The 21,684-nt window shown below is 40.6% G+C and overlaps 1 protein-coding gene across 1 annotated transcript in view; it reads right to left on the bottom strand.

Annotated features, from left to right (window-relative positions):
- PCCB (propionyl-CoA carboxylase subunit beta) overlaps window positions 1–21,684 on the bottom strand; it is a 112,495-nt gene that overhangs the window by 79,700 nt on the left and 11,111 nt on the right. Inside the window, exon 6 of the mRNA XM_004477644.5 lies at window positions 14,573–14,683. Coding sequence (XP_004477701.2) covers window positions 14,573–14,683 — 111 coding nt within the window. The remainder of the gene's footprint in view (window positions 1–14,572; window positions 14,684–21,684) is intronic.

Below are 21,684 nucleotides of genomic sequence, written 5' to 3'. Positions count from 1 at the left end.
CTCGATTGATGCAGAAAAGGCATCTTCTTCATAAAAACACCTCAAAAGATAGGTAGAGAAGGAAAAAGTTCCTCAAAATGATAAAAGGCATATATGAAAATCCCACAGCCAACACCATACTCAATGATAAGAGGTTGAAAAGCTTTCCCTTTAAGATCAGGAACAAGACAAGGAAGCCACTGATCTTCAGCCCAGTATTAGAAGTTCTCCCTAGAACAATTAGACAAGGAAAAGAAATAAAAGATATCGAAATTGAAGAGAGGAAGTAAAACTTTCACTATTCACAGATGACATTATCCTATATTTGGAAAATCCCAAAATATCTACAACAAAGCTATTAGAGCTAATAAATGAGTTCAGCAAAGTGGAAGGACACAAGATCCTCACACAAAAATTAGTAGTATTTCTATACACTAGTAATGAGCAAACTGAGGAGAAAATCCAAAAAAATTCCATTTGCAATAGCAACAAATAGATTCAAATATCTAGGAATTAATTTAACCAGGAATATAATATAAAGATTCTATATTCAGAAAATGACAAAACACTGCTAAAAGAAATCAAAGAAGGCATAAACAAATATTAAGGACATTTTGTGTTCATGGATTGGAAGACTCAACGTCATAAAGAAGTCACTTCTACCAAAATGATTTGCAGATTCAACACAAAACCAATCAAAATTCCAACAGCCTGGGAAGCGGATTTGGCCCAATGGATAGGGCATCCGCCTACCACATGGGAGGTCCAAGGTTCAAACCCCCGGCCTCCTTGACCTGTGTGATGAGCTGGCCCACACACAGTACTGATGAGTGAAAGGAGTGCCGTGCCACACAGGGATGTCTCCCGCGTAGGGGAGCCCCACGCACAAGAAGTGCACCCCGTAAGGAGAGCCGCCCAACATGATAAAAGTGCAGCCTGCCCAGGAGTGGCGCCGCACACATGGAGAGCTGACGCAACAAGATGACGCAACAAAAAGAGCCAGATTCCAGGTGCTGCTGACAAGAATACAAGCGGACACAGAAGAACACACAGCAAATAGACACAGAGAGCAGACAACTGGGGGGGCAGGGGCAGGGTAAAGAAATAAATTTTAAAACTTAATCTTTAAAAAAAAAAAATTCCAACAGCCTACTTTATGGAACTAGAAAAGATAATTATCAAATTATCTTTTGATAATTGAAGGGAAAGGGGTCCCAAATAGCCAAAAACATCCTAAAAAAGAAGAGTGAAGTCAGATGACTCACACTTCCTGACCCTGAAGTGTATTATAAAGCTACAGTGTTCAAAACACCATGGTATTGGCATAAGAATAGACACTGATAATGGAATCTGAGAGTTCAAAAACAGACCCTCACCTCTATGGTCAACTGCTTTTTGATAAGCCTACTAAGTCTACTTTTCTGGGACAAAATAGTGTCTTCAACAAACTGGATATCCATAATCAAAACAATGAAAGAGAACTCTTACCTCAATCCCTATATTAGAATGAACTCAAAATGAATCAAAGACCTAAACATAAAAAGCCAGGACCTTAAAAGCCCTCAAAGACAATGTTGGGAAACATCTACAAGACTTTGTAGTGGATGGTCTTAACCTTACACCCAAAGCATGAGCAACGAAAGAAAAAAAGAAACAGATAAACAGGACCTCCTCAAAAAGATTTCTATGCTTCAAAGGCCTTTGTGCAGATGGTAAAAGGCAGCTTAATCAATGGGAGAAAATATTTGGAAATCATATTCATGATATATAAAGAGATCCTACAATTCAACAATAAAAAGATAAATGGCCTGATCAAAAAATGGGCAGAAGACCTGAATAGAATTTTTTTAAAAAAGAATACAAATGACCAAAAAAACATGAAAAAATGTTCAACATTATTGGCTATTAGGGAAATTCAAATCAAAGTTACACTGAGCTATCATTTCACATCTACTAGAATGGCCACTATTTTTTAAAATTTTTTAACTGAAAACTACAGCTGTTAGAGAGGATGTGGAGAGATAAGAATGCTTATTAACTTTCGGTGTGAATGTAGAATGGTACAGCCAGTGGGCAAGTCTGTTTGGAGGTTCCTAAGGAAATTAGATATAGATCGACCATGTGACCCGGCAATACGACTATTAGGTATATACCCAGAAGAACTAAGAGCAGTGACACAAACAGACATCTGCACACATATGTTCATAGTGACATTATTCACAATGCCAAAAGATGGAAACAACCCAGGTGTCCATCAACTGAGGAATGGATAACCAAACCGTGGTATTAGCACACAATTGAATATTATTCAGCTATAAGAAGATATGAAGCCATAAAGCACATGACAACATGGATGAAACTGGAGGACATTATGTTGCGTGAATGAAGCAAGGCAGACACAAAAGGGCAAATGTTGTATGATTTCCCAATTGTGAACTAAACATAATGAGCAAACTCATGAAGTTAATAGCTAGAATATAAGTCACCAGAGGATAGAATATGGTTAGAGAATGGAAAGCTGAAGTTTAATCTGGGAAGAATTTGGTACAAAGTTGTTTGGAAATGTTTGGAAATGAACAGAAATGGTGAGAGCACATCATAGGATTTGTAATTAGAAGTGCTGACATATGGATATAATAATGGTTTGTTTGTTCCCCACTCCCAGCCCCGAGATGGCTCCCTCATCTGTTTGCTCACTGTTGATTTTGTTGTTGTTGTTTGAAGTATCAGGGCCAGAAATTGAATCCAGGACCTCGTATGTGGGAAACCAGTGCTCAACCACTGAGCCACATGACCTTCCCTGAGCTGGTTTTTTTGTTTGTTTTGCTTGTTGTTCATTTTTGTTTTGTCAGGAGGTACCAAGATTCAAACCCAGGACCTCCCATGTGGAAAGCAGGTGCTCAACTGCTTGAGCCACATCCGCTCCCTGCTTGTTTTTTCTTTCTGTTTTTTGCTCACTGTTGGCGTTCATTGTCTGCTCATTTTTTCTGCTTTTTGTCTATTTCATTTTTTTTTCCTTTAGGAGGCACCAGGAACCAAACCCAGGACCTCCCAAGTGGGAGGTGGGCACTCAACTGCTTGAGCCACATCTGCTACCTGGTTTTGTTTTTTTTTTTAGAGTAATGAAAATGCTGTAATATTGATTAAAGTGATAAATGCACAACTCTGTGAGTATACCAAATGCCAGTGATTGTACACTTTAGATAAATTATATGGTTTATGAGCAAAAAAAATAATACGGTAGGTTAGGGGGAAAATATACCAACTATACGATATGGACCCTAGTTGGTAGCAATACTTTGAAGATGCTTGTTCATAATTTGTTATAAATGTTTCACAACAATGCAAGGTATATGTGGTGGGGTGATGTATGGCAGTCCTTTATGATGTTATGCATACTTGTTTTGTTAAGCTTACAACCTTTACTATACACTTACTGTTTATGTATATTCATGTATGAATGATATACATCAGTGACGTTTTCAATGAAAAAAAAAAAGAAATGAAAGCCATCCAAACAAGAATGGAAGAAGTAAAACTTTCCCCATTTGCAGATAAAATTATTCTACATGCATAAAATTCTGAAAAATCCACAACAAAGCCAGTGAAAATAATAACTGAATACAGCAAAGTGGCAGGGTACAAAACTATACACGAAAATCATTAGTGTTTTTATATACTAACTGTAGAAGTTTGATATTGTTCATGAATTCTAAAAATAGATATAGGACTGTGTGTGAACTGGTCTGTTCCTCTGGGCATATTAGATTAGACTGGATTCAGAAGTTTCACTTTTACTTGATTAAATAATGATTAAGGCTTTGACTGGGCCACATCAATAGGATGGTGAGTCTCCATGAGAAAATGACATGGTAGAAGAGAAAGCTCAGAGTTTTGATGCTGGAGCCCCGGAAAGTAAATACACAGAGAAGCAGATATGTGAGGAAAGAGAGAAGGGTCCACATAGACATGTGGAAGCCCCATGGAGAGAGACAAGCTGTTCACCTGATAAATTTACAGCTGGCCCTGTGAAGAGAAATGAGCCGTGGGAGAGAGATGGGACTTATCCCAGCCTACGGCTGATACTGGAAGAAGCTGGGGCTATAGAGCCTTAAGAGGAAGAGGACAGCTGGACCCTTGCAGACATCAGCAGCCATCTTGCTCCAAAAGGTGGGGAAGTAACTTATACTTTATGACCTGGTAACTATATGCTTCTACCCCAAATAAATACCCTTCATAAAAGCCAACAGATTTTGGTATTTTGCATCAGCACCCCTTTGGCTGACTAATACATTAATAAGGAACAATCTGAAAAACAAATCAAGTTCAAAATTCCATTTACGATAGCAACTAAAAGAACCAAATATCAAGGAATAAATCTAACCAAGATTATTAAAAGTCTTGTTCACAGAAAACTATAAGATATTGCTAAAAGAAATATAAGAAGACCTAAATAAATAGAAATACATTCCATGTTCATAGGTTGAAACACTAAATATTGTTAAGATGTCAATTCTACCCAAAGCAATTCACAGATTCAATGCAATTCCAATTAAAATCCCAACAGCTTTCTTTGCAGAAACAGAAAAGCCAATCATCAAATTTATATGGAAGATTGAGGGACATCGGATAGCCAAAGCCATCTTGAAAAGGAATGAATTAATTTAGAGGACTCATACTTCTAGATCTTAAAACTTATTACAAAGTCATAGTAATCAAAACAGCATGGTGCTCATACAAGGACAGACACAGACCAATGGACTCAAATACAGAGTTCAGAAACAACCCTCGCATTTATGACCAACTGATTTTGACAAGGTTGCCAAGTCCACCCAAAGGAGAAAGAACAATGGTGACATGGAAACTGGATGTCCATGTGCAAAAGAATTAAGAAAAAAGAATTAAAACCACAAACAAAAACCAATTTTAAATGGGTCATAGACCTTTAAATAGGAGAAACAGAACTCTAAAACTCCAGAAGAAAACATAGGAAACATCTTCAGGGCCTCGTCTTAGGCAATGATTTTTTTTAGACTTCATATCCAAACCACAAGCAACAAAAGCAGAAAATTGATAAAGGAGACCTCATCAAAATTATAAACTTTTGACCACATGAACACACTCACATTCCAGAGAGGCAAGCCCCAGGTGTACCTCCACACACATCCTCCCACCACCACCACAGATCAGTGATCATCACAGCTGGAATCCCTCTGTAACCTAAAACCTCCTCAAAACCAAAGCCTACAAAAAATAACAACAATAAATTTTTAAAATTTTTAATTTTTAAAAATTTTTTAGCATTGTGCCTTTAATCACCATAAGCTTTCTTGTCTTTTATGTATATTGACAATTTCTTCTGTAAGTTCCCCCAATGTCTTTTTTCCCCCCACTTTATTTTCTGAGAAGGTTTAGGTTACAGAAAAGTCATATAGAAAATACAGGGGATTCCCATACACCCCACTCCCTGCCCCCCATATCCTCCCCGACCAATAACATCCTACATGAGTAGGCTCATTTGTAACAATCAATGAACATATCAAAGCACCATGGTCAGTGGTTTACATTATGGTTTACCTTTTGCACCATATACTTTTATAGGTTCATACAAAATGTATCTGTCACTGCAAGACCATGCAGTACAACTCCAATGTCCCAAAGATGCCCCACGTTTCACTCATTCCTCCCTCCCCTCCCCTCAGAACTTATGGAAACCATTAAGTTTCCGTTCATAATTGCATGCATTAATATGGAGGGACTGACATAATGGTCTGTTTTCTTTTATTAGGCACTGCCTATGTTCTCAAGAGATTCTTGCCCCCCTATTTGAGAACATATCAGGACTCCCCAGGTGGGAGTTTACTATTTTCTTGTTTATTGTGCGGTTCTCCACGCACTGAGATACCACCCTACTTCAAGATGAACACATTCATACTCCACAGAAGCATACCCTAGGTGCACCCTTTCTCACATATCTCCCCACCACCAACACCCTGTACCATTGACCCTCCCCTGCCATATTTGCCCAAAAAAATCATTCCCCTCCATTGTAGTTTCATTTACAGACCTACAAATTCCCAGAATTCACATGCTCCCTCCTCCAGTCCTCCCCCCAGTTGCATGGACAGTCCATCCCAATCCCCCAACCCTGCTCACCCTCACCATCAACCCCTCTCACATCCCTGCACCACAATCACCCCCATCCACTGCCCAACCACCCCCTTCCACCTTATCAAAGGTTTTGCCCTATTCGCTTTCTGTCTCCTGATAACCTATCTTCCATATTCAAGCTCTGTGAGTCTGCTCAATTTGCTTAGGTCATATCAGTGAGTTCACAAAACATTTGTCTTTTAGTGACTGGCTTGCTTCAAACAACATAAGGTCTTCAAGATTCATCCATGTTGTCCTTGTGTTAGGCAATGGTTTCTTAGGCTTCATACTCAAACCACAAGCAGCAAAAGTAGAAAACAGATAAATGAGACCTCATGAAAATTAAAAGCTTTTGTACAAAGGATTTCATCATACAAGTAAAAAGACAACCCAATTAATGGTAGAAAATATTTGGAAGCCATATACCTGATAAGAATTTAATATCCTGAATATATAAAGAACTCCTACAATAACAAAAAGACAACCCAATTAGAAATTGGCAAAAGACTTGAACAGATATTTCTTTAAAGAAGATATACAAATGGCTAATAAGCACATGAAAAGATGCTCATCATCACTAGCTATTAGGGAAATGCAAATCAAAACCACAATTAAATACCATTTCATATCTACTAGAATGACTACTATTAAAAAATTATTAAGAAACTAACAATTACAGAGAAATAAAACCTCATTGTTGGTGGAAATGTAAAATAGAGTAACTGCTGTGGAAGACAGTTTGGCAGCTCATCAGAAAGTTAAGTACAGAATTACCATATGACCTGGTGATCCCACATCAAGGTATATAAAGAACTGAAAGCAAGGACTACTCAACCAGGTATTTTCACACAAATATTCAGAGCAGCATTATTCACAACTGCCAGAAGATGGACGCAACCAGCGTGTCCATCAAGCGATGATTAAACAAAATGTGTTACAGCCATACAAGAGAATATCACTCACCTATAAAAAGGAATGAAAATCTGATACATGTGAAAACATGGATGAATCTTAAAGATATCAGAAAAAATGAGAGATGGACTCAAAGAGTGTATCAACAGAGAGATAGAAGTTATGAAAAGGAACTCAGTAGAGCTGAAGATTACAGTAACAGAAATCAGAAATTCCCTAGAGGGTTCAACAGCAGATTGGAGCCAGCAGAAGATAGAATCAGTGAACTTGAAGATAAATATTTACTGTACTCTCATTAAACTCATGGAATATTTAAGATGTAGAATTCAAAGGACTTGATGATTAGTTGTGGGTAACAAGAAATGGGTATCACCAAAACAAGATTTAGCAGGTGGAGGACTGGATTGCTTAGGATGAAGACACAGAACAAAAAGCTATAGTCTGTGGTGGGCTCCGGCATTTAGAGAAATAGGGTGAACTGGCAATGGAAATCATGAAAGTATGGCCAGAGACAGGTGAGGAAAATTGTGAATGTGGCATCACAGAAGCCAAGGAAAAAAATGTTGCAGTAAGATTGAGGAAGATGAGAACTAAACTACATTGCCCGTACAGTAGCATGGAAGTCTTTGATAAGCTTAGAAAAACAGGTTTGATGGACGGGAGGGACAGCGCCAAATTTAAATATGTTAAGGAAGGAATGAGAAGATAGAAACAAGACAATAGCTAGAGGGGGATACAGACTACTTTTGGTTTTGAAGATAGGAAAGACCTAAACATGATTAAGTTCTGATGGGAGGATCCAGGACCAAGGGAGAGATTAAAGACAATAAAAGGGAGAGAAGAGAACTGACTGCGGAAAGCCCCTGAGAAGGTGTGGAGAATGCTGTACACGTGGGGGGCAGGGGGGAACGATGCCTTAGCCAGAGGAACTGATGCCACCGCCTCCATTTACAACAGGAGCAAAGGCCTGGGGAAGCACCAGGCAGCTGTGGATGTGTAGATTTACCGGGCAAAGGTGAGAGAATTCTGTTTTGTCCAGGAAGTAAGAGATACATTCATGTTAATTCTTAAAACCCATCCCTATTGAACATTTAAGTTATCTTAAATCTGTCACTCTACTCAACAATGCCGTGGTATACATCCTTGACATAAATTCTTGGGCACCTTCTAAATCCTTTCCTTAAGATTGAATCCTAAGAACAGACTAGTTGGGTCAAAGAATAAGCACTTTTCTAAACTTCTAAATTCCTACCTCCAAACTGCTCTTGAGAAAAAAAATATTTCCACTTACACACCCTAACAGGAGTGTCTGATCTGAGAGCACTGTTCTCCTCAAGCTGGATGATTATGTTTACTTTCTTCCCCCAACTTTTCTGTATTGGTATTTACTGCTCATTTTTATTAAAAACTTTGAAGAGGAACACAGAAGGGAGAACCAGCAAGATGGCAGTGGAGTAAGGAGCTCCTAGAGTCAACTCTTGCTACAGGGTAGTTAGCAAACAACCAGAGCTCTCTGGAGCTAGCTGAAGCACCTGTTTGGGGGCTCCAGGAGAGCAGAGGAGCATCCAGCCACATCCTTGAAGGAGCAGAAGGAGGAGACTGCCCATCTGCACAGAAGACTCATAAGTAGAGGCTCCACGCCCTGGAGGCCAGTGCCCATCCTCCACAGGAGGCACCTCAGGAGCTGTTCCATGGCTAGAATTGAAAGCTCCACTTCCATGGAAAAAACGATTAGGCACCAACTTCAGTTACTGATGAGTAAATTCAGCAGGCTACAATATAATCCTGAGAAGAGCTGAAGTTTGAGCCTGTCCAAATCAGGAAGAGGCCGGGAGCCGTCATCTTAACTCCACACCTGGCACAAGGGAAAGCGGGGCAGACTAAAAATCCCAGTGCTGGTAGGGACCGACTTCTTCCCATCCAGATCATATTGCAGCTCTAGCCTAGGACTTAGTGCCACCTCCAGCAGGTAGGAAGCTGCAGGGACCTGCGCCAGCCTCTCCAGGACATTACCGGCCAAGCCATGAAAGCCAGTGATTATCCTATACTGGCGGCACGAGCACTCCCAGGAGCTATTCTGTGGCTGGAATTTGAAGCTCCATTTCCCAGAAACAGGGGAGGAGGAGACAATTGGCAGCCAATTTCAGCTCCTGATTGGTAGACTTGACTGGCTAAGAGATAACCCTGGGAACAGCCAGGGAGTGAACCAGTCCAAGAAAGAAAGAGGCCAGTGGCTGCCATTTTGACTCTGCTCCCAGCCTGAGGGGAAGCCGGGCTGAATGAAACTCTCAGTGTCGGCAGGAATCAGTTTCTTTCATGCAGATCAGCCTACAGCCCTAGCCTAGGCTTCAGGCCGGCCTCTGGCAGAGAGGAGGCTGAGGAGCCCTGCACCAGCCTACACAGGTAACTGCAGGTAACTTTGTCTGGCATAGACTGAAAATCACAAATCTACCAGGGCAACTGTGGTCATCTTGGACCCACAATGCATGGATTGCTGCCCACACCTGCGGCTCCACCCCCATTCCAGGCAGGGGAGAAAGGAATATGAAGCTTCATCAGTCTCTCTGGGCAACTACAGCCTAGGCCTGCATTTGGATTATTACACACAGCGGTGACTCTGGCCTACCCCTAGCAAAGGAGAAAGTTGGAAGAAGCTTCACTGGTCCCTGGTGCAATGAGGGCAGCTTGAGCCTCCACAGCTTATAGCACCAACTACATGCTTGGCTCCTACTGCACAACCAGCAAGGGAGAAAGGGCAAGAAGCCCTAAACTAAAGAGAAAAACTGCACCTAGAATAAATACTCTAGTAAGCCAGATGCCAAGACACCAAGAAAAAATTACAATCCACACCAAGAAACAGGAAGCTGTGGCCCAGTTAAACGAACAAGATAAGCCTCCAGATGACATAAAGGAGTTGAGAAAACTAATCATAGATGTTCAAACAAATCTCCTTAATACACTCCATGAGATGGCTAAAGAGATTAAGGATATTAAGAAGACATTGGAGGGAAGCGGATTTGGCTCTATGGATAGAGTGTCCATCTACCACATGGGATGTCCGCGGTTCAAACCCTGGGCCTCCTTGACCCGTGTGGAGCTGGTCCACACGTACCACTGATGCACTCAAGGAGTGCCGTGCCCCACAGGGGTGTCCCCTGCATAGGGGAGCCCCACGAGCAACAAGTGCACCCCGTAAGTAGAGCCGCCCACCACGAAAAAAGTACAGCCTGCCCAGGAGTGGCGCCGCACACACGGAGAGCTGACGCAGCAAGATGACTCAACAAAAAGAGACACAGATTCCCAGTGCCACTGGCAAGAATACAGTTGGACACAGAAGAACACACAGCAAACGGACACAGAGAGCAGACAACTGGAGGGGGGAGAGGGGGTGGGCAGGGAAGGGGAGAGAAATAAAAAATGAATCTGAAAAAAAAAAAGAAGACATTGGATGAGCACAAAGAATTTGAAAGCATACATAGAAAAACAGCAGCTCTTATGGGAATGAAAGGTGCAATAAATTAAATTTAAAAGACATTGCAATCATATAATAGATTTGAGGAGGCAGAAGAAAGGATTGGTGAGCTTGAAGAAATGGCCTCTGAAAGTGAACATACAAAGGAACAGATGAAGAAAAGAATGGAAAAAATTGAACAAGGTCTCAGGGAACTAAATGACAGCAAAAGGCATGCAAACATATGTGTCATGGATGTCCCAGAAGGAGAAAACAAGGGAAAAGGGGCAGAAGGAATATCTGAAAAAATAATGTAGAAAATTTCCCAACACTACTGAAGGACATAGATATCCTTGTCCAAGAAGCACAGCATACTCCCATCCGAAAATCTAAATAGACCAACTCCAAGACACATACTCATCAGAATGTCAAATGCCAAAGACAAAGAGAGAATTCTGAGAGCAGCAAGAGAAAAGCAATACATAACATTTAAGGGATATCCAGTAAGATTAAGTGCTGGTTTCTCACCAGAAACCATGGAGGCAAGAAGACAGTGATCTGATATATTTAAGATATTACAAGAGAAAAAACTTCCAACCAAGAATCTTATATCCAGCAAGACTGTCTTTCAAAACTGAGGACAAAATTAGAATATTCACAGATAAACAGAAACTGAGAGAATTTCTAAGCGAGAGAAGAGATTTTCAGGAAATACTAAAGGTTATGCTCTTAGAGCCTGAAAAGAAAAGATAGGAGAGAAGGGCCTGGAAGAGAGTCTAGAAATGAAGATTATATCAATGAAAGTAACTAAAAGTGTCAAAAGAGTGGTGAAAATAAAATATGACAGATAAAACTCAAATAGGAATAAACTTAACCAATGAGGTAAAGCACTTGTATTCAGAAAACTGCAAGTCAGTGTGAAAACAAATCTAAAAAGCCTTAAATAGGGAAGTTGACTTGGCCCAATGGATAGGACATCCATCTACCACATGGGAGGTCCGCGGATCAAACCCCGGGCCTCCTTGACCCGTGTGGAGCTGGCCCATGCACAGTGCTGATGCACCCAAGGAGTGCTGTGCCACACAGGAGTGTCCCCCATGTAGGGGAGCCCCACGCACAAGGACTGCGCCCCGTAAGGAGAGCCGCCCAGCGTGAAAGAAAGTGCAGCCTGCCCAAGAATGGCACTGCACACACAAGAGAGCTGATAGAACAAGATGACGCAACAAAAAGAAACACTGATTCCCGGTGCCACTGATAAGGATAGAAGCGGTCACAGAAGAACACACAGTGAATGGACACAGAGAGAAGACAACTGAGGGGGGGGGGATAAATAAATAAAAAATAAATCTTTAAAAAAAAAAAGCCCTAAATAACTGGAAGAATATTCCACGCTCATGGATTGGAAGACTGAATATCATTGAGATGTCAATTCTACTCAAATTGATATACAAATTTAATGCAATCCTGATAAAAATTCCACCACCATTAAAAAAAAATTGAAAACACAATCATTAAATTTATTTGGAAGGGTAAGAAGCCCTGAATAGCCAGAAACATCATAAAAAGGAAGAGTGAACCCTATCTCCAGATTCTAAATCATAATACCTACCTATAGTGGTAAAAACAGCATGGTGCTGGCCTAAAGATAGACACAATAGACCAATGGAACCAAATTTATGGTTCAGAAACAGATCCTCACAGGTATGGTCAAGTGATTTTTGACTAGCCTGTCAAACTCACACAGCTCGGGCAGAACAATCCATTCAACAAATGGTGCTGAAAGAACTGGCTATCCATAGCTGAAAGAAGGAAAAAGGACCCCTATCTCACCCCTTATCCAAAAATTAACTCAAAATGGTTCAAAAAACTAAAAATAAAACTTTTAGAAGAAATTATTGGAAAAATATCTTCAAGACCTGGTGGTAGGTAGTAGATTCTGAAAGGAGATAAGAGGAGGACTGAGTGGACTAGTGAGGTTTAATGTATGCATAAGTTTTAATTAGCTTTACTGTAAAGGTGTGGAAATGTATAGAGTGGATGGTAATACAGTGAGTAACAGCTATAAATGGGGATGTGGCTGAAAATGGTAGTCTAGGTATGTAAATGCCAATTGACAGAATGCTAGAGAGTAATCTAGGAACTGGACAGCACAGTAAACCAAGAGGTGGGTGAGAACTGTGGTTGATGGTACAGATGCAAGAGTGTCCTTGTTAGCTAGAGCAAATGTACATCACTGGGAAGCAGATTTGGTTCAACAGATAGAGCATCCATCTACCACATGGGAGGTCCAGGGTTCAAACCCAGGGCGTCCTAACCCGTGTGGTGAGCTGGCCAATGCACAGTACTTTTGCACGCAAGGAGTGCCGTGCCACACAGTGGTATCTCCCGCATAGGGGAGCACCATGTGCAAGGAGTGCACCCTGTAAGGAGAGACACCCCACGTGAAAAAAGTGCAGCCTGCCCAGAAGTGGCACCGCACACACAGAGAGCTGACTCAGCAAGATGAAGCAACAGAGACACAGATTCCCAGTGCTGCTGACAAGAATACAGGCAGACACAGAAGAACACACAGCAAATGGACACAGAGAACAGACAACTGGGGGCGGGGGGAAGGGGAGAGAAATAAAAAAATTTAAAAATCTAAAAAAAAATTTCAAAAAAAATGCATAAAAAAATGTACATCACTATTGCAGGGTGGTGGGAATGTGGAGAAGCATGGGAAAGATACAACTGGAGTGACCTATGGACTGTGGTTAGCAATAATAATATAATATTCTTGTGTCTATGCCAAAGATGTACTGTGTTGATAACGTGGCAGTATGGAAAATGTGTGCCAAATGTATACTATGGATGTGGTAACAATCAGATGATACTATATTATTTGTAACAAATGTTACACCACACTGTGTTGTTCTGAAAGAGGGGTGTTGTTTGGGAATTCTGCACATGTGCATGATTGTTTTACAAGTTTATAACTTCCGACTTAAAATATATATTTAAATAATAATAGGGTGGGTTGGGGGGAAAATACACCAAATATAAGATAAGGACTATAATTAGTAGTAAGATTTTGACAATTCTTTCATAATTTGTAATAAACATCTCATGACAATGCAAGTTGTTGGTGGAGGGTTGATGTACAGGACACCTGTATGATGTTATACATGTTTGCTTTTTAAGTTCACAACTTTTACACTTAATTGTTCATGTATGTTCATATATAAATGATATGAAGATAATAATAGGATTGGTTGGGAGAAAAATATTTTGTTTAGTAGCAATATTTTGACAATGCTCTTTAGTCATTAGTGAAAATTTTTAATAACAATGCAAGTTATTGGTGATAGGGTAAGTTCTGAGAGTCCTGTATGATGTTATATATGTTTGTTTTGTAAGTTCACAACTATTATTATATACTTATTGTTTATGTATGTTTGAGTGATATACTTCAATACATTTTTAAAAATTAAAAAAAAAAACTTTGAAAAGCAAAAAGCTACTTTAAAATAATAAATAAGGATTCAAATTAAGTATGTACTCAAGGAGACTCATTTAATAAAAATAATTTTAAAATATCATTTCATCGAAATAACGTAATAAAGATATGGAACTTTCACAATGAAGTTGGAGATCAGATCTATCCACTACCATTTACAGAAACCATGCAATAAAATGGCATCAAATAACCAAAGAGGCAAAGGTGAGACTTAAGAAACAACTTATCAATAAAATAAATCATAGAAAAAAACCTTCCATGATAAACTTTTGAATAGGATGCAGTAAACATTCACCAGTCTGGAAAGAGGACAGAATCCTCTGAGTACTTGCAAATCATTTGCAATTCAGATCAAGTGACACCATCCAGCAGCGGAGAACATACAAGCCCCTGCTACCACTGAAGGCCCGGGATAAGCCACAGATCTCATGCCAACACCTTCTCTTCCCTAAGAGCTTCTCAGGATACTGAAAGCCAGTGAGAGTGCAGATAACAAACAAGATCCAGGTCAGGAGTTACTTTTATTGCAGAGTGGGAACAGTACAATTCTCCAAGGGCACCAGAAACAGGCCCTTCTTTCTTACCTTTACCATGAACGTGAAGTCTGTTAAGGCCGGGGAGTAGACCGCCCCACCAGCACACGGGCCCATGATCAGGGAAATCTGCGGCACGACTCCGGATGCCATGACATTCCTCTGCCAAAAGAGAAAGGTAAAGGCATCTGGTTACGGAGGGGTTTGAGGCATTATCTGTAGAAAGAGAAAGGCAGCAATAAAATAACATTAGGCTTTTTTTTTCCTGACGGAAATTCTGTCCAGGAGGCAAGAGACCTAATCAGTAAAGTGTACTGCAGCATTATATTTGCAATTTCTCCCCAAAACTGGTAGGATGGCTGGCATGTTGGTCCCGAGGGCGAATACCTCTCCCCTCTCCCCTCGCCCCTCGCCCCTCGCCCCTCTCCCCTCGCCCCTCGCCCCTTGCCCCTCGCCCCTCGCCCCTCGCCCCTCTCCCTCTCCCCTCTCCCTTGAAACATCCACCAGGGCATGAGCTACAGGGAGAGTCCGCCACCTCACCCAGCGCCCAGCACCCTGGCTGTGCAAAGGGGGATGGGAGAAGAACGAAATCCTCAGCCAGGACGGCCCCTCTTCTGAGCCTCCTCACACCTTCTGCAGAGCAGACCCGGATGGGCTGTCCACAGGAGAGGGGGGACAGGGAACCAGAAAGGCTCAAATGGACCAGGAAGATGTTCCAAAGGGCTAAGCCTCAGGACGCCTCCTGCAAAGACAGGTTTGGCTGCTCGAGGGCCAGGCAAGGCGATAAGGGCGCCGTCGTGCCGTGCCCTACCCCCAACCACAAGCAGCTTAGAAGTAGGTGTGCTTTTAAGGCTCCCTCGATTTGAGCCCAAATCTCTATAAACCAAGGGACATAGCTCAAGATGGCACAGAAAGTCACCCGTATTCTGCAAAAACATCAGGTAAACGGACTATCAGCTTTGGCAGAGGGAAGACGTCAAAAAATCCTTTCCCCAAAATAAAACTGTACAGATTCTTCAAAAACACACATTTCAGGGCTCTGGAAATCATCCAAAGGCAATTAAATTGAGAAGTGTTTATTCATGAGAAATAGCTAAATTCAATATAAGAACAGTGGGAGACTGGTATTTTTCCTTAAGGCTGCGAAGATCTCCAACTCCAGCTCAGCTGGGAGAATTCATTTCTAGCAAACCTACCTTACAAGAAATACTAAACACTGTCCTTCAGGGTAAAAGAAAAAGATACCAGATATGAACTCAAATTCACAGGAGTAAGTACAAGCTCTGGAAATTATAAGTATATGACTAAATAAAAATGCTGCACAAATGTAGTTTTGTCTTTTAAAAGGATAAGACTGTGTAAAGCAATAATTATAACACAGTATTGCTGGACTTAGAGCATATAAGAAAAATAAAAATTAAAGAAAAAGAGGGGGAGGAAATGGAGCTTTACTGGAGCAAATTTCCCCTATTTTATGAAAATTAAGACCATGTCAATTTGCAGAAGAATATAATACATTAAACAATGGGGAGCAGATGTGGCTCAAGTGGTTGAGTGTCTGCTTCCACATGGGAGGTCCCAGGTTCAGTTCCCAGTGCCTCCTAAACAAACAAACAACAAGTAACACAAATTAAAAAACAACTCAGGCGAGCCAATGTGGCTCAGTGGTTGAGTGCCAGCTTCCCACATATGAGATCATGGGTTTTATCCCCTGAACCACAGTACCTGGGGGGGGAAAATAGATTAAGAAAGATATTGTAATAGCTAGCACAACCATTAAGGAAATATCACAAAATATAGTTACAAAATCAACAGGAACCACATGGGAGGTCCCAGATTCAGTTCCCAGCACATCCTAAAGAAGATGAGCAAGACAGCAAGCTGACACAACAGTATGACACAGTAGGCTGGCTCGATGAAATGACGCAACAAGATGATGCAGCGAGGTGACACAACAAAGAGACACAGTGAAGAAACACAATAAGAGACACAATGAGAAAGTGAGGAGGTGGCTCAAATAATTGGGTGCCTCCCTCCCACATGGGAGGTCCTGGGTTCAGTTCCCAGTGCCTCCTAAAAAGAAGACAAACAGAGCAGAGAGCAAGCATAAAAATGAGGGGGGGAGAAATAAATAAATCTTTTTTAAAAATCTATTTAACATGAATGGGCTAATACAAGGGCCAGCACTTGCGCAATAGTGGAGTAATGCCCTCCAAAAACCTGCCACATCATACAATAAATGAGAATGCTGGTAAAATTGTCAAAATCAACTTTTTAACAACTTTAGAAATTAACCAAACATATGAAACAATTACAGGGGCATTTATTAAAAAAAAAACAAAAAAACTAGTTGATTCTCAGAAAGAACAGCATTTTAACTTGCCCTATTACCAAGAATATTAGAAGAAATAATGACCAATAACTTTATAGATTTTGATAAATGATAATCTACCCAACCAAAAAGGCCAAGAAACTACAGATAAGATAAACAGAGAGATCTACACTGAGACACATGACAATCAAATTATCAAAAGACAAAGAATTCAGTAGACAGCAAAATAGAAGAAATACATTAAGTACTAGGGATAGCTAATTATTGTGTTTACCTGTTCTAACCTGCATAGGGACTACCAAAGGACTGATGCAAGGAGCTCGTATCTCCTTCACTCAATTCAAAAATTACTCAGGGCATTGCTCAAAAACGTAGAGCAAATTAAAAAAACTTACAGTCACCTGAAGCAAAAGAATAAGGCTGCAGAGTGATGTCTGCAAGATTAGCCCAGTGAGAAACTCCAGGGTTCTGTCACCTCACAGCAACACTGAAAAACCAGGAAGAATTGACCAAATAAAACTGTTTTAGAGGTTTGAAATGCAATTAAAGGGCTCCAGTAACTCGAAAGTGACAAATCAAGAAAAAGACAAAATAAAAAAGATTTAAGCAAAATATCACAAGGCATACCAAAAAAAACATGAAAAGACTACCCATTCAAAGCAACAAAATAAAGTCATATAAATCATAAATGAAAATAAGACATGGGACATACCAAAGACTTAAAAAAAATTTTCTTAAATATGACTGTGACAGTTTGAGAATACTTTATGAATCTAAACAGAGAAAAGATAATGTTTATAAACTAATCTATTCCTCTGGGTGTGAAACCCTTTGATTATACTGGCTCCAGTTGGGGGTCTCTTGATTAGATTACCTGGTACGGTTGCCTTCTGGGCTTTGTTTGATTCTCCCACATTGGTAAGGCATGACTCAGGTAGAGTCCTCACCCCCTTGTCGAGTCTGATATAAAATGGAAACTCACTCAACACACAGAGGACAGAACTTTGTCATTTTTATCCTGCCATGTGACAGAAGGTTCCAACAGCTAAAGCCCCAGAGAGAGATGGATCATATGCCTGACAGCTAACAGCTGACCTATGGGCAAGAGAGTCAAGACTGATGTAGAAAGCCCAGGGGGAAAGGCTGAAACCCAGCAAAGATCGCCCGCCATCTTGCTTCAAGTGGGCACCCACCTGCTTGAGGCACATTTGCTTCCCCGTGGTTGGTTCTTGTTCACTGATTCAAACTCTTTACTTGTTTCTGGTCTTTTGAGATCTTTTGTTTCTTCTTAGGTATAGGTAGTTTGTGTGTTCAAATTTGGTGAGAAAGCAGCCTTGAGTTGGACTCTTTAGGGGCTTCTAACAGTAAGTTTTTACCCCAAATAAATACTCTTTATAAAAGACTAACAGATTTCTGGTTGCATCAGCACCCCTTTTTACAGACTAATGACCAAAGAGCTAACGGAAAACATGAAGGACTAAAGGAATTCAGGAAAATAAGAGAGAACATGAGGGGGGAGGGGAAAAACCAAGCAGAAATACTGGAGTTGAAAAGTGCAATAACTGAAATTTAAAACTCCCTAGAAGAGTTCTGCTGCTTTGGACCAAGAGATTACAGCTAGCAGAAGAAAGATTCGGCAAACATGAAGATAGAAAATTTAAGGAACAAAAAGAAAAAAAGAATAAAGAAATGTGAACAAGCTTAAGAGATCTGTGGTACACCATCATACAAACCAATATACACATTATGGTAATCCCCAAGGAGGAGAAAGAGAGAAAGGGACACAAGGACTATTGAAAGAAATAATGGCTGAAAGCGTCCCAAATTTAACAAGAGAAATGAAAACACAAATCCAGAAAGTTCAGGATAAACATGAAGGATGAACACACACAGAATAAACACAAAGAGAGCCACACTGAGCCACATTAAATCAAACTACCAAATGCCAAAGACAAAGAATTCTGAAAGCAGCAAAAGCAAAGTAATAATTGATTTTGGACAAATAATGAAAATCAGAAACAAAAGGGGAGACATGACTACCAACACCACAGAAATAAAAAGGCTTATTAAAAAATACTATGAACTGTAAACCAACAATTTACATAATCTGGACAAAACTGACAAAGTCCTAGAAACACACAAACTACCTACACCCAAGAAGAAACAGAAAATCTGAACAGACCAGAAACAAGTAGAGTTTGAATCAGCGAACAAAAACCAACCAAGGGGGAGCAGGTGTGCCTCAAGCAGGTAGGCCCACTTACCATATGGGAGGCCTGAGTTCTGTGCCTGGTGCCTCCTAAAGAAGAGGAGCAAGACAGTGAGCTGATGCAAGGGCTGGCACAGAGAGCTGACACAACAAGATGACACAATGAGATGATACCATGAGATGATGCAATGACAAGACACAAGGACAGAAAAAACAAGCAGGAAGCAGATGGGTCTCAAGTGACTGAGCACCTCCCTCCCACACGGGAGATCCCAGGTTTGGTCCCCAGTGCCTCCTAAAAAGAAGATGAGCAGACACAGAGTGCACCTGTCCACCAAGGGGATGGGAACTCAACACCCTACTGATGTGGCCCAATTAAAGCTTTAATCATAATTTAATCAAGTAAAGGTAAAACTTCTAAATCCAATAATCTAAAATGTCCAGAGGAGCAGGCTAGTTTACAAACATAATTCAATATCTATTTTTTGAATTCATAAATAATGTACCAAACTGCTACACTATATATCTGGGGGGACAGGGATTTTTTGAGTTCTCTGTATGGGGGCAATATTATTTTTGTAACTGTCCTCTAAGTTTAAAAGCATTTCAAAAAAAAAGCTAAAAAAAAAATCCTGTTAACTCTTTCCCTGGTGGACAGGGACTCACAGAGAAACTGCACCTCAGAGAGGGAGGGTGAAGTTTTGAAATTGGAGCCTGGGAAGTCAACACACAGGAGAAGAACACAGAGGTACAGAGATGGCTCCATAGCCACAGCAGAGGCCCTGGGAGGAGAGATGTGCCGTTTGTGTGATAGTTGGCAACTGCAGAGACCAGAGCCCTGAGCAGCTGAGCCAGGAGAGGAAATAGCCCTGGGAAAGAGAGGAAACTTATCCGAGCCTACAGCTGAACTTGGAAGAAGTGGAACCTCAGAGCCTTCTGAGACAGAGGGAGGCTGAACATTGGCAGCCATCTTGCTCCAACACATGGAAATACTTTGGTTAGGGAAGCAAGTTACACTTTATGGCCTGGTAACTGTAAGCTTCTATCCCAAATAATTACCCTTTATAAAGTCCAACAGATATCTGGTACTTTGTATCAGCACCCCTTTGGCTGACTAATACAGATGGTCTTCACTAAAATTTAAAACTCTTGTGCAAAGGGCATTATCACGAAAGTAAAATAACATACAGAATGGGAAAAAATATTTGGGAAGCACAATTCTGATAAGGATTTCATATCCAAAATATGTATTGATCTCCTTCAACTCAACAATAAAAAACAAAAAGAACCCAACTAAAAAATGGGTAAGGGGAAGCAGACTTGGCCCAGTGGTTAGGGCATCCGTCTACCACTTGGGAGGTCTGTGGTTCAAACCCCGGGCCTCTGTGACCCGTGTGCAGCTGGCCCATGCGCAGTGCTGATGCTCTCAAGGAGTGCCGTGCCATGCAGGGTGTCCCCCATGTGGGGCCACGTGCAAGGAGTGAGCCCCGTAAGGAGAGCCGCCCAGCACAAAAGAAAGTTCAGCCTGCCCAGGAATGGTGCCACACACATGGAGAGCTGATACAGCAAGATGATGCAACAAAAAGAAACACAGATTCCCGTGCTGCTGACAACAACAGAAGCAGACAAAGACGACGATGCAGCAAATAGACACAGAGAACAGACAACAGGGACGGGGAGGAAGGGGAGGGAAATAAATAAATAAATAAATCTTTTTTTTAAAAAAATGGGTAAGTACTTGAAGAGACATTTCTCCCAAGAAGAAACACAAATGACCAACAAGCACATGAAAAGATGCTCCATATCATCAGTCATTAGAGAAATGCAAATCAAAAACACAAGAGAGTCCTCTTCACACATACAAGGATGGCTAATATTTATAAATAAACAAATAACAAGTACTAGAGAGGATGTAGGGTAACTGGAACTCTCAAGCACTGGGGAATATAAAATGGTGCAGCTGCTCTGGAAAACACTTTGGCAATTGCTCATAAAGTGAAATATCAAATTATATTATTCCACTCCTGGGTATATACCCAAAAGATATCAAACAGGCACTCAAATAGATACCTGTACACAAATTTAAAGCATTATTTCAGTACCCAAAAGGTGATAACAAGCATGTACCAATAAAAGACATGTGGAATATATATGCAATGGAATATTATTCAGCCATAAAAAGGAATGATGTTTTGAAACATGCTTCAAACGGATAAATTCTGAAAACATTATGCTGAAAGAAATAAGGCAGACACAAGGACAAATATTGTATGGTTCCACTTATGTGGAAATATCTAGAATAAATTCATAGAGACAGAAAGAAGATTTGATGTCACAAGGGGCTGAGGACAGGGGGACTAAGGAGTTACTGCTTAATTGGTAAAGAGTTTCTGTTGTGGATGATGAAAAAAATTTAGAAATGGAAAGTGGTAATGATAGTACAACACTGTAAATGTGATTAATGCCATCCAATTTTATACTTAAAATGGTTAAATTGGAGAATTTTGTTACACCACAAACATATGTCACTACAACAAAATAAAAATAAAACAACAAAACAATACAGGTGGGAGGAATTGGATGGAGTGTAGATACGACAAGTAGCATTAATAAAAAATTAAT

Source organism: Dasypus novemcinctus, chromosome 4 (genome assembly GCF_030445035.2).
Source record: "Dasypus novemcinctus isolate mDasNov1 chromosome 4, mDasNov1.1.hap2, whole genome shotgun sequence".
Classification (NCBI taxonomy): domain Eukaryota; kingdom Metazoa; phylum Chordata; class Mammalia; order Cingulata; family Dasypodidae; genus Dasypus; species Dasypus novemcinctus.
The sequence above is the reverse complement of the archived record's forward strand: the minus strand, read 5'-3'. Positions and strand labels throughout refer to the sequence as shown.